Below are 12,183 nucleotides of genomic sequence, written 5' to 3' on the forward strand. Positions count from 1 at the left end.
TCCTTTCCCCATTTCTTTTCTATGTGATTAGCCAACAGAATAGCCCTATCTAGTAACGAAGCTATTTCCAGCTTTGGCTTGGGTCCAAAACTTTACTTTGATTTTTGCCCTAGTGAGCTATACTGGACCATGTGTGGCCTTTTGCCTCTCCAGCATCTGTATCATATGGTTGGTGCTGGCTTTACAGAATCACCTGGGGAGCTGTTTAAGAAACAAATTGCCAGGCCTTACTCCAGACTGGCTGAACTGGAATCTCTCGTGATAAAGTCCAAATAGTCAGTTATCTAAACTGCTCAGTGCAGTCTACAAGGAAGTAAAGCAGAGAAGAATAATCACATCTGATCTGTAAGGAAAAGCTGTATTGGTTCTTTCCTAGTTATACAGGAATAAAAAGTAACTTTAATAAAATTTTGAACATCCTCTCCTCTCTGTATATTTATTCAACAGTTTAAGACACCAAGTATTAGTCTGTAATGATAATAGTTTTACATGTTAACTACCTATGCTCATTTTCAGAACTTACACTTTAAACCTACACTTTAAAAAATTTATAAAATTTAATATCATCTATAAAATTATAAAATTTTATATACATATAAAAATTATTTTATATAACTTTTTAAAACTAAGGTATAATTTACAGTGAGTACAAATCACCCTCTTTAGGTACAGTTCTGTTTTAATAAACACAGACAGTTGTGTAACCAATACTAATAAAAACATAGAACGCATCACCTCCTAAAATTTCTCTGCTGTACCATCTGGAGTCAGTTACTTCTCCATGCTTAACCCCTGGCAAACATGGATCTATTTTCTATGGCTGTGGCTTTGTCTTTTCTGAAATCTCATATAAATGAGACTATACAGCCTGTAGCATTTTGAACCTGACTTGTTTCATTTAGTATAGGCATTTGAACTGCATCCCCCTTGTGTGTAGCAGTAGTTTTATTCCATTCGATTGTTGAGTAGTATTCCATTGTATGGATATACTGCACTTTGTTTATCCATTCCTCTGTTGAGGAGCATTTGGGTTATTTCCCAATTTTGGATTATTACCAAAATCCTTATAAATATTTGTGTACATGTTTTTGTGTGAACATAAGTTTTCATTTTCCTAGAGAAAATATCTATGAGTTGGATTGCTAGGCCATGTGGTAAATATATATCTAACTTTATAAGGAACTGCCAAACTATTTTCCACAGAGGCAGTACCATTTTGTATTCTCATCTGAAACATATGAGAACACCACTTGTTCCACAGCCACATTAGCACTTGGAATTTTCCATTTTTATTTTACTTTTCTTTGCCATCCTACTAAGTGTGTAGCAGTATCTCACTGTTTTTCATTTGCATTTTCCTAATGACTAATGATACTGAACATATTCTCATGTGTTTATTTCCCTCTGTCATCTGTAAATCTTTGGTGAACTGTCCAGATTTTATGCCCATTTTTTAATTGGGTTGTTTTCTTATTGTTGAGTTTGAGAGCTTTATACATTCTGGATATGAATCCTTTACCAGATATGAGATCTATAAATATTTGTTCCCAGTCTGTGATATATTTTCATTTCCTTAACATTACCAGTCAAAAAGCAGAAATTTTTAACTTTGAAGAAGTCCAGTTTATCATTTTTTTCTTTATGGATCATGCTATTAGTGTCATAACTAAGAAATCTTTGCTCAACTTAAAGTCACAAAGATTTTATTCTAGAAATTTTATAGTTTGAGGTTTTGTATTTAGGGCTCTGATCCATTTCAAGTTAATTTTTATTTATGGTTTAAGGTTTATTTTTTGCATATAGATGTCCAATTGTTGCAGCATCATTTATTGAAAAGACTACCCTTTCTCACACTGTGCAAAATTGTAATTGTCAGAGTCTATTTCTAGGTTCTCTGTTCTGTTATACTAATCTATATGTCTATCCTTTTTTGAATGTCACACTGTCTAGATTACTTTAGTGTGACAGTACGTCTTAAAATCAGGTGGTGATTTTTTTTAGGTATTCTAGATCTTTGCCTTCCCATATAAATTTTAGAAATACCTTGTTGATTTCTATTAAAAATCTGGCTAGGATTTTGATTGGAATTGCACTGAAGCTGTACATTCGTGTGGGAAGAATTGATATCTTAATATCGGGCCTACTAATCCATGAATATGGCATATCTCCCTATTTATTCAGATCTTCTTTGATTTCTTCCATCAGTGTTCTCTGTCTTCTGCATATAGATTTTGCATATATTTTGTTAGATTATCAGCTAAATATATCATAGACTTTGGTGATATATAAGTGGCATTGTTTTTATTTCAATTTCTAATTCTTCATTGCTAATATATAGAAATATAACTGGTTTTGTATAATTGACCTTGTACCCTGCAACTTTGCTAAACTATTTCTAGTAGCTTTTTTGTAGACTTTGAGGGAAGGTTTCCTACATAGACAATATGTGATTAGCGACAATCTTATTTATTTTCAATCTGGATGCTTTTTATTTATTTTCTTGCCTTATGACACTGGCTAGAACCTCTACTATAATGCTGAACATGGATGGTGAAGGTGGGCATCCTTGCCTTATTTTTAATGTTAGGGGAAAAGCATTCAGTCATTCTTCATTGAATATAAAGTTAACTGTAGGTATTTTGTAGATCCTGTTACCAAGTTGAGGAATTTTCCTTCTATTCTTAGTTTGCTGTTTTTGTTTTTTGTTTTTTTTTATCATGATCAGATGTTAAATTCTATCAAATGCTTTTTCTGCATCTATTGAGATGATCATATTTTTCTTTTTCAGTCTATTGATGATTTTCTTTACTATATTGGTAAATTACCTTTATTGATTTTCAAAAGTTGAATTAATTTTCATTCCTAGGATAAACTTTATAATGCAGTATCCTTTTCATATATTTCCGGATTCAATTTGCTAGTGTTTTGTTAAGGGTTTTTGCATCTATGTTGATGAAAAATATTAGTAGCAGCTTTCTTTTCTTATAAAGTATCTGTCTGGTTTTGGTATCAGGGTAATGCTGGCCTCATAAAATGAGTTGGCAATGTTCTCCCCTCTTCTGTTTCCTGAAAGTTTGTTTGGAATTGGTATTATTTCCTCTCTAAATGTTTGGTAAAATTTGCCAATGAAGACCTCTGGATCTGGAGTTTATTTGCTCGAAGGTCTTAAGATAATTGTTTCTTTAACAGATTATCTAAATAGTGATATATGTCCGTTTTCACCTTAAGAAATTTGTCCATACCATCTAAATCAAAGAATTCATGAACAAAGCTATTCATAATATTTCTTTATTATCCTTTTAAATGTCTATAAGGTCTTAGTGGTGTCTCTTCTTTCATTCTTGATATTTATAATTTGTATCTTTTTTTCCCCCTTGGTCAGTTTGTCTAGAGGTTTGTTTTAGTTATCTATTGCTACATAACAAATTACTCCAAAACTTAGTGGCCTAAAACAATAAACATTTACTATCTCACAATTTCTCTGGGTCAGGAATCTGGGAGTAGTTTAGCTAGCAGGTTCTGATTCAGCATCTTTCATGAGGCTACAATAACATGTCAGCTGGAGCTGCAGTCATCAGGCTTCACTGGGGCTGAAGTGAAGCTCATTCACAGGGATGTTGACTGGAGCCTTCAGTTCCTCACCATGTGGATATGGCATGGGAGCTGGCTTACCTTCAGAGTGAGTGATCCAAAAGGAAAAAACGAGAGAAAGGACGTAAGACAGAAGCCACTGTCTTTTATAACCTACCCTTTAAAGTAGAATGCCATCACTTTTGCCATATGCTATTGGTCTCAAAGATCAACTCTCATGCAATATAGGAGGGGACTACAAAGGTTAAGACTACTGGGAGGTGGGGATCATTGGGGGCCATCGTCTCGATTTTATTGATTTCTGCTCTTATCTTTATTATTTCCTTCTTTCTGCAGATAGATAAATCTTACCGAGAAGATGTTTATGATCTCTTTCCTGGGACATTCCAAACCATCGAACTGTTTGCAGATCACCCAGGGACATGGCTGTTACACTGTCATGTATCTGATCACATCCATGCTGGCATGGAGACAACCTACACAGTCCTTCGGAACATAGGTAGACTGTTGTCTGTCAGTGATGCCAAGTGATAGCACCAGGCTTCCTGTAGACCCTGAAAACAGAAGGCATGAGAAGCTCAAGAAGCTCAAAACCAAGCAAGAGACAGACATGTAAACAGTAACCACAATAAAATGTGATCCATGCCAAAATTGAGTGCAAAGTACAGGGTTTGGTGACAGTAGTAGGAAGTGATGGTTAACAGTTTGGGGATATGAGCCAAGGTTTCACAGAGGCCATAATGCTTTGGATGGATCTTAATGGATGAGTAGAAGCTTGAAAGGTGATTGGGGTAGGAACGGTATGTGTACTGGTATGAAGAGTAACATTGTGAGAATCCAAGAAAGACTTACAGATACTGATGGCATAGAGTCCTTATTGGTGAAACAAAATAACTCTTGAAACAACTCATGTCATGAAAAGAATCTACATCTGTTGTTTATAAAACAATCAACTTGTCTTCTCTGTCCAGACAACAGGATCCCCTACTCCACCAAGTCTCCTTCTGGAGGAGCATCCCACCCGGCCACTGTGCCCTCCAATGGTAAGGACTCCCTCTCTAAACCCTGCATGGTCAGTGTTCACTCTCCAGGGAAAGGCAGAGGACTGACACCTCACTTTTCTTTTTCACAGAAGAACCCGACAAGGAGCAGCTCTATTTCTTTGGCAAAAATCTGGGTCCTAGAGGAGCCAAAGCAGCCTTGGTTATTCTTTTCATCATCGGACTCCTCCTCCTGATTGTCACCGTGATTCTCTCCCTCAGACTGCGCTCTGCAAGGAAGCAGGTGGCATATCGGGAAGTCCAGTCCTGCGCGCTCCCCACGGATGCTCTGTGAACTGGCTTGCCCTCCTCGGCAGGGAAACTGGACAAGGCATCGTTCGCCAAGGAAGGTTCACACTGTATCCTGGATCCGGCTCTGATCCTCTGGGACACAACCAAAGCAATTTGCTTTTCTTTATTTTTAAATGGGCTGTGAATAATTTTTCAGTCTAAAATATAGAAAGAGGAGAATGGGTGTGATTGAACAGTCTCAAACTGTTTCCAGAATGAATTCCTTGAAGTGGGGAGAGCCTCTGAAAGATATCTTTATTTTCTACCTTTCATAATTCTTAGACAGCACTTCCTTAGCTTCCTTTTCTAGAAGGACAACTTTGGAAAAGAGTTGCCATCCTCAGACATCCAACTGGAATGACACTGATTTCTCAGCCATGTTATGTGACACGCTTCCCTTAGTTGTTCCAGGAAAAGTAACTTACTGAGGAATGTTTATGTCAGTATCTGCTGATAGCATTTGACCAAGTGAATTTTTGGGAGGCTTTAGCCAGCTCTCCTGGCCTTTTGCACGCTGTTACAAAAGGCAAAGTTAGAAGCATTTAAAAAATATTGCTGCTGTTTTTATGCAAACTTGTAGAGATACTTGAATGTTTACGACTCACTTCATGTTATATGTTTTTACAATGTTTCCATGGCAAAGTTTGTATTTTCAGGAATCAGTTAGAGAATTTTTACTTGTATTGTAGAGTGTGGGGGGCTGGAATCTGTGAAATAGCAGGCTATGTTCTCCCACTGTGAGTCAGACTCCCTGAGAGTTTAGTGGAAGCTTCTAAGACAGAGGGAAACTTTGCAGGAGGCAAGTCTGGATTTGAGTCTTGAGTCTGAGTTTTCATTCACCTTGGGGACCTTTCCAAATATCCATCTGCCAGGAAATAAAAAGAGTCTCATCCTGTGAGAAACACCAGGAAGAATTTAACAATGCAGCTGACTGGTTGGGAGGACAAAGAAATCACAAAATCCTTGATTCCACACCTCTTAAAGACATAGCCCTTTATGGGAGGAGAAGAAAAAGAAAAGGAAAGGTTAGAAAAAGAGAATCCCGGTGGCGATTTTTAAACCATCAAATCAGCTTTCAAAATAAGTATTATAGTTTTCAAGGCTCAAGTGCAAAAATAAAATGTGAACAACTAAACTCAACCCATCACAAGGCAATCAATACCTTCTGTATGCACGCCTCAGTGTTAGGTGTAAAATTGATAAAAGCAATATCGTTTATTAGTAAACTGAGGAATTGCCCTTAGCTCAGGGCCAGATGCCCTGCGATGCCAATGCCGATGCCAGATGAGTGATATTAGTACATTTGCCTTAGCTGTGGATCATTTGAGTGTCCAGGTAAACAAATAGGCCCTCATAAATACTTTGGTGGAGGGGACTTTCACACTATCTCATCTTTATCTTGGTGAGGGGAAACGGGTAATTTGATAGAAGCTACAGTCTTACATAAAACAGGATGCAAATGTTAATAGTTCTGTTCATAGTTTGCGTGAATGTCCTATCAAGCAAGGCACCAGAAAGATTTTGGATTCCAGCCTGCTAACCACTGATAATGTGATCTTGTAGTAGGTGCTCTCCAGTTTTCATACATGTGTAAGCTGTATAATTTCATAATAATAATTATGAGAAATGCCTTATTTATAACTCAGACAACAAATTTAGTTGTATGTTTTTTTCCTTTTCTCTTAATTTTTTTTAATGACAGTGAAACCACAAAGTAGTTTGATTATACCATTTCTCTTTTTAATAAAGTTTCACATAACATGGCTATTTGCATTACGTATCACTAAACCTGGGTGGGGGGATGGTAAAGGAGAATTACCTTTTAGATATTTAGCCACCGTCCTAGTTATAGTTGCTAAGGGAAAGCAAACAAAATAACGGTTTTTCTCCACAATATAGTCCACAAATAATATGACTCTCCCCATTGTTTGCTCAAATATACCAACACTTCTTCATTCTCAGCCTCACTTCTTTGGAAAAAATCAAGCACATTGCACACACCTTTTCCTCCTCTTACAATGGAAGAAGTGTTCCTGCTCCCAGCAGGGCCAGTCTGGTGCCCCGCTATGGACCTCATCCCTTTTTGCTTTCTCAAGGACTTCATTCCCTCAGTTAGGTCTTCCCTTCTGCATGAAGTCATCAGCAATGCCCACCATTAAAAACAGAAAGCAAACAAAGAACCACTGTCTTTAACTCTATCACCTCTCCAACCCAGTTTCTGAGTCTCTTTTGCTGATTCCTTCTCTTCTTTCTGATGGAAATGTTAGCATATCTCAGGGCTTGACACTGGGCCCTTTTCTCTATTTTGTTCTCTGGGGTAGGCTGAATAATGTCCCCCAAAATTCCATGTCCTTATCCCCAAACCTGTGAATGTTAGTTCATATGACAAAAAAAGGACTTTGCAGGTATGATTAAGTTAAAGATCTTGAGATGGGGAGTTGATACTGGATTACCCAGACTGGTCATAAGTACAAGCACAAGTGTCCTTCTAAAAGAGAGGCAAAGGGAGATTTGACTACAAAGGAAGGCAACGCAGCAACTAAAGCAAGCTGCTAAGCTGCTGGCTTTGGAGATGGAGGAAGGGGCCACAAGCCAAAGAATGCTGCTTTAAAAGCTGGAAAAGACAAGGGAACAGATTCTCCTCCACAGCCTATGGAGGGAGCCTGGCTGGGCTGACATCTAGATTTTATTCCAGTGAAAGTGATTCCAGACTTCAGACTACCCAAACTCTTAGAGAATAAGTGTGTGCCACCAAATCTGTGGTAATTTGTTACAGCCCTCTCCATAGGTTATTTCATCCTCCTTCATTGGATCTGAAAGCTATCTTTATGCTAATAAATTCAAAATGTGTTTCTCCTTATGCTGCAGACCACAAACCCCTGCTCAAGTAGGATCACTGCAGCCGTTTCCGATCCAGCCTCTCCACTGCCACTCTTGCCCCATCCAACCACTGCACAGACTGTAGCAGTGTCCTTTCAAATCTGATCACACACTTCCTTGGTAAATACCCTTTTGATATCTTTCCACTTCACTTTTAATAATATTCATTTCCTTACCCTGGTCTATAAGGCCCAGTCTGATTTGGTCCATGCCCACCTCTCCAACTTCATCTCTCACTCTGCTCCAGCTTTCATCAAATCAGTTCTTGTGCCCTGCTAGTTCGTTCTTGCCTCAGGCCTTTGCACATTCTGCCTTTTATGCCAGGAATGCTCTTCCTCTCCAGAACGCTCATACTTTTTTCTACTTATCCTAGCTCAGCTGTGAGCTTCCCAGACTGCCCTCTCTAAAGTGGTCCTTCCCCCTGTTATTGCCTATCACTGTTTTCCTTTGTAGTACTTATCATAGGACATAACCATTTTGTTGGTCTGTTGGTTTCATTGTTGTCTGCCCCTTTGAGTGGAACGTAGGCTCCGTGGAAGCAAGGACTTCTGACTGGTTTTGCTCACTGCTGCATCCTCAGCACACACCGCAATACAGATACATAATAGTTGCTCAGCAGATATTACTTGAATGAACGAATGAACATACAAACAGAAAACACAGTGTAGTGGGCTCGACTATTTCGATTTTGACTATTTTAAATGCAAAAGGTCTCATCTTCAAATGTTAAATGTCAAGGGTCTCAAACAAACAGTTCTGGGTCAGTAGCTGTGAGGCCCACAACTGCTTGGCTTCCTTCTAAGAAATGACACGGGAGCAAGTGGTGGGGGCAGAGAGGGCTGAGAGGAGTGTGTGTTATTTAATCCCAAAATGTACCTTACAATGATTTTTAAAAAGCAATGTCAAGGAAAAACAAGGAAAGTCTAAGAAACTGCCATGACCAAGAAAAGCTAAGGAGACATGACAACTAAATGTAATGTGGTGTCCTGGATGGGATCCTAGAACAGAAAAAGAATACTAAATAAAAAATTAAGGAAATTTGAATAAAGTAGACTTTAATTAATATTAATGTGTCAATATTGGTTCATTAATTGTAACAAATATACCACACCAACATAAGATGTTAACAACAGGGGAAACCAGGTGCAGGTATGGGATATGTGGGAACTCTCTATACCACCTGCTCAATTTTTCTGTAAATCTAAAACCGTTCTAAAAATTAAAGTCTTTTTTTTTTTAATCGATGTTATATACACTCTCGTGTGATACCTTAAACTCCTGAGGTTGGTAATGACAGCTATCAAATGCTAAGTGCCCATGATGTGGAAGGCATTGTTACATATGTTATCATATAGAATCCTCAGAACAACCCGTTGAGGTAGGCAGTACTATCACTATTTGGCAAATGTGGAAACTGAGGCTTAGAGATTTCTCGTGACACATCCCTGGCCACATGGCAAGTAAGTGGCAAATCTAGAAGTTCAACCTGCTTTCTTTTTTCCTCTCTAAGGACATTGGCACATGTCAGATTGTTTGATCCAATTTTTACAGTAGGAAAAACGGCTCCCTTAACCATCACTCTCCTCTGTGCCCTTCGTCTCTGTTCTCAAAGACAGAGCACCAGTTTGGGCTGTCATTACATCTCATGTGCAAAATTTCAACAGCCTCTTATCTGGCCTCTCCACCTCCATTCTGTGTTCCAATCTGTGTGGATGGCAGATTAACCTTTTTAATGCACAACTCTATTTATATTACTTCCCTCCTAACACTCTCTAATGCCTGCTGAAAAAAAGTCCAATATACCTTCTCAGGCCCCGCCCTCTTCAGTTTTGACTCCTTCACCTTCATCTTTCCTTTATCAGTGTCAGATACTTCCACTTTCCATTTCCTAACGAGTTCTCTTTCTTGCTTCTATTGTAAATTCAACACATGTAGATTGACCTGCTAATTGTCAAAAAACTTCCATGGCTGAGAGCAATTTATAAAACTGCAGATTCTATCCAGATCCTCAGAGGAATTTGATACGTAGAGAATGCAAAGATGCATTCAACCATCATACAGGGCATATGAGCTAAATGCTAGACCAGAAGAAGAAAGTGCTAGGGAGGGAGTGATTCGCCACGACTGGAGGATATTGGAAGGCTTCCAGAAGAGGGGACGTTTGAGTCTGTTGGATATATAGATTCTGACAAGGAGACAAGGGGCACGGTATCCATGCTTTCACTCACTCTTGGAAAGCTCTCGTCCCAACTCTGCCGGCCACAACCAGACTGATTCTTCTAGGCGCCACTCTTTGATGCACCCCCCGCCCCACTTTGACACACCCCACCTTTCACAAAATCACTTACCCTTTCCAGCTTGTATTATAGTTAATTGTGCTCATGCCTTATGAGGTCTTTGAGGAAATGGAATGTGTTCACTTCATCTTTGCTTCCCCATCCATCAAGCCCAGAACTGGCCCATTGCTGGCCTCTAATATATGCCTTTAATGTATAGATAAATGAGTGTAAGTTGGCCTTATTTTTAAACACTTCAAACACTTAATAAATATTTATTAAAAGATCTACTATGTGCCAGGCATTTGTGCTAAGTATTAGAGATAAGAATGGTATAGATGGGCGTGGCCTGCCCTCATGAAGCTTACCATATGAAAGGGGAGACAAACATTAAATAAATGAACAGCTAAACAAACACTTGTTGAATTACGGTTGCGATTAAGAAAAAATAGAGGGCAACAATAACAATAACAGTCAAACAGCACTCATCGGCTGTCCTAGGAACTTTACATATGGTAATTCATTTGATCCTTATCACAATCTTAAGTGGTATAACCACTTTATAGATGAGAAAACTGCGGCACAGGAGGGTCAAATACCTTCCTCAAGGCCCACAGCTAAACTGGTAGTGCCAGTATTGCAAGAATATATATAACAAAGTGGCCTCATCTAGTTTAGAGAACTCAGAGAGATTTTCCTGGGGAAGTGACACCCACCCGAGATCAGGAGGGTGAGTAAGAGTTGGCCAGGCAAAGAGGCTACTATGGGAGTGTGTTAAGAAGAGGAAGGTCCTGGAGGAAGCAAGGAGCCTCACAAACTTGAAGAACTGAGAAATAGTGATCCTGGTGAGCCAGGCAGTGGCCATTCTAAGAAATTTGGTTTTTATCCTAAAAGCAATGCACACTTTGAGAAGGGGACGAGGGGGATGGTATGACCAGATTGGAGCTTTTAAAAGCTCCCTGGGACAGTTGTGGGAGAGACTGGCTTTGCAGGCCTAGGGGATACATTCCTGTATGTGGTTAGGAGAGAGGCCGTTGGCCCGAATTAGGGTGTTGGAAGTGCAGGCAGAAGAAAACTGTCAGAATTTCTGTATTTATGAGAGATAAGCAAGAGAATTTGGAAGCTGGTTATGGAAGCTAGGAGAGATGGAAGTGGAACTGGCTTGGGAGATGGGTGGATGGTCATACATTTAGCAAGATGGAGAAGACTGGAGTTGAGGTTGAGAGGAAGAAGAGGACTACAGTTCTGGCCATTATGAGTATAAAGTCCCGTGAGCCTTCCAAGTGGAGAGTCGTGTAGCGGCTAGATGAGTGCCCAGAGGGCAGGCCAGGATGGATATGTACCTGTGTGGGAGTAAAGGTCACATAAAAGAGGCTTCCGTACATCCATCCGCCCATATACGAAAAGCAGAGAATGCAGCCCGGCCCAGCGCCAAGGCGTCCTCGCGTTTAAAGGTCCTGTCTGCTCCAAATGTTGCCGAGTAGAACATCTCCTGTCTATTTTCTCAACATCCACTCCATGCAAGTGGTTCAGAGGCAGGTCTCCCCCAACACCCACTCAGCCGCGGGTATCCCTCCATTGGCTTCCAGACCAAGACTCTGACAGGAAAGAGGGAGAAGCTCGGAGTAATGATAACTGAGGCCTGGGACTTAGTCATACTCATGGCTCACCCCATCTGACCGCGCGTCCTGCTGTCACGCAGAGCTCCTGGAAGGGCCCGGCTCTCCCCCTTCCACACACGCGCTCGGGTCTACACTGCTTGACTGGCTTTTACGGCAACCGTTGCTCTTTGTAGCGTTCGTAGCTCCCTTTAACCTGATTCCACCACGTAGAAACCTTGGAGGTGGGGCATAAATGGGGACCATCCTATCCACCGAGTAAGGGGTCGCTTTCAGAAATGGTTTCCAGAATCCCAGGTGCCAGGAAGTGGGAGAATGAAGATAGGACTAGGGCGAGTATTTTCAGAGGTACCGCTCGATGGGAAGATCCCTTTGCTGAGGCAGAAGACGAGATGCCAGGTTCGCGCGTGGGATGCTGCCGCGTCACCGCGGTTCCCGGAAACTCCACGCCCCCGGTTCCTCGGTCTCCCGCCAGGTTCCGGAAGA

At 40.2% G+C, this 12,183-nt stretch overlaps 1 protein-coding gene across 1 annotated transcript in view; it reads left to right on the plus strand.

Annotated features, from left to right (window-relative positions):
* The window catches only part of HEPHL1 (hephaestin like 1), a 64,384-nt gene extending 59,441 nt beyond the window's left edge, over positions 1 to 4,943 (plus strand). The window contains exons 18-20 of the mRNA XM_006907478.1: positions 3,928 to 4,090; positions 4,563 to 4,634; positions 4,724 to 4,943. Of these exons, the coding sequence (XP_006907540.1) occupies positions 3,928 to 4,090; positions 4,563 to 4,634; positions 4,724 to 4,926 (438 nt within the window). The 3' untranslated portion in view covers positions 4,927 to 4,943. The remainder of the gene's footprint in view (positions 1 to 3,927; positions 4,091 to 4,562; positions 4,635 to 4,723) is intronic.
* The last annotated feature ends 7,240 nt before the right edge of the window (positions 4,944 to 12,183 follow it).

This window comes from Pteropus alecto, unplaced genomic scaffold, assembly GCF_000325575.1.
Source record: "Pteropus alecto unplaced genomic scaffold, ASM32557v1 scaffold12, whole genome shotgun sequence".
NCBI lineage: Eukaryota > Metazoa > Chordata > Mammalia > Chiroptera > Pteropodidae > Pteropus > Pteropus alecto.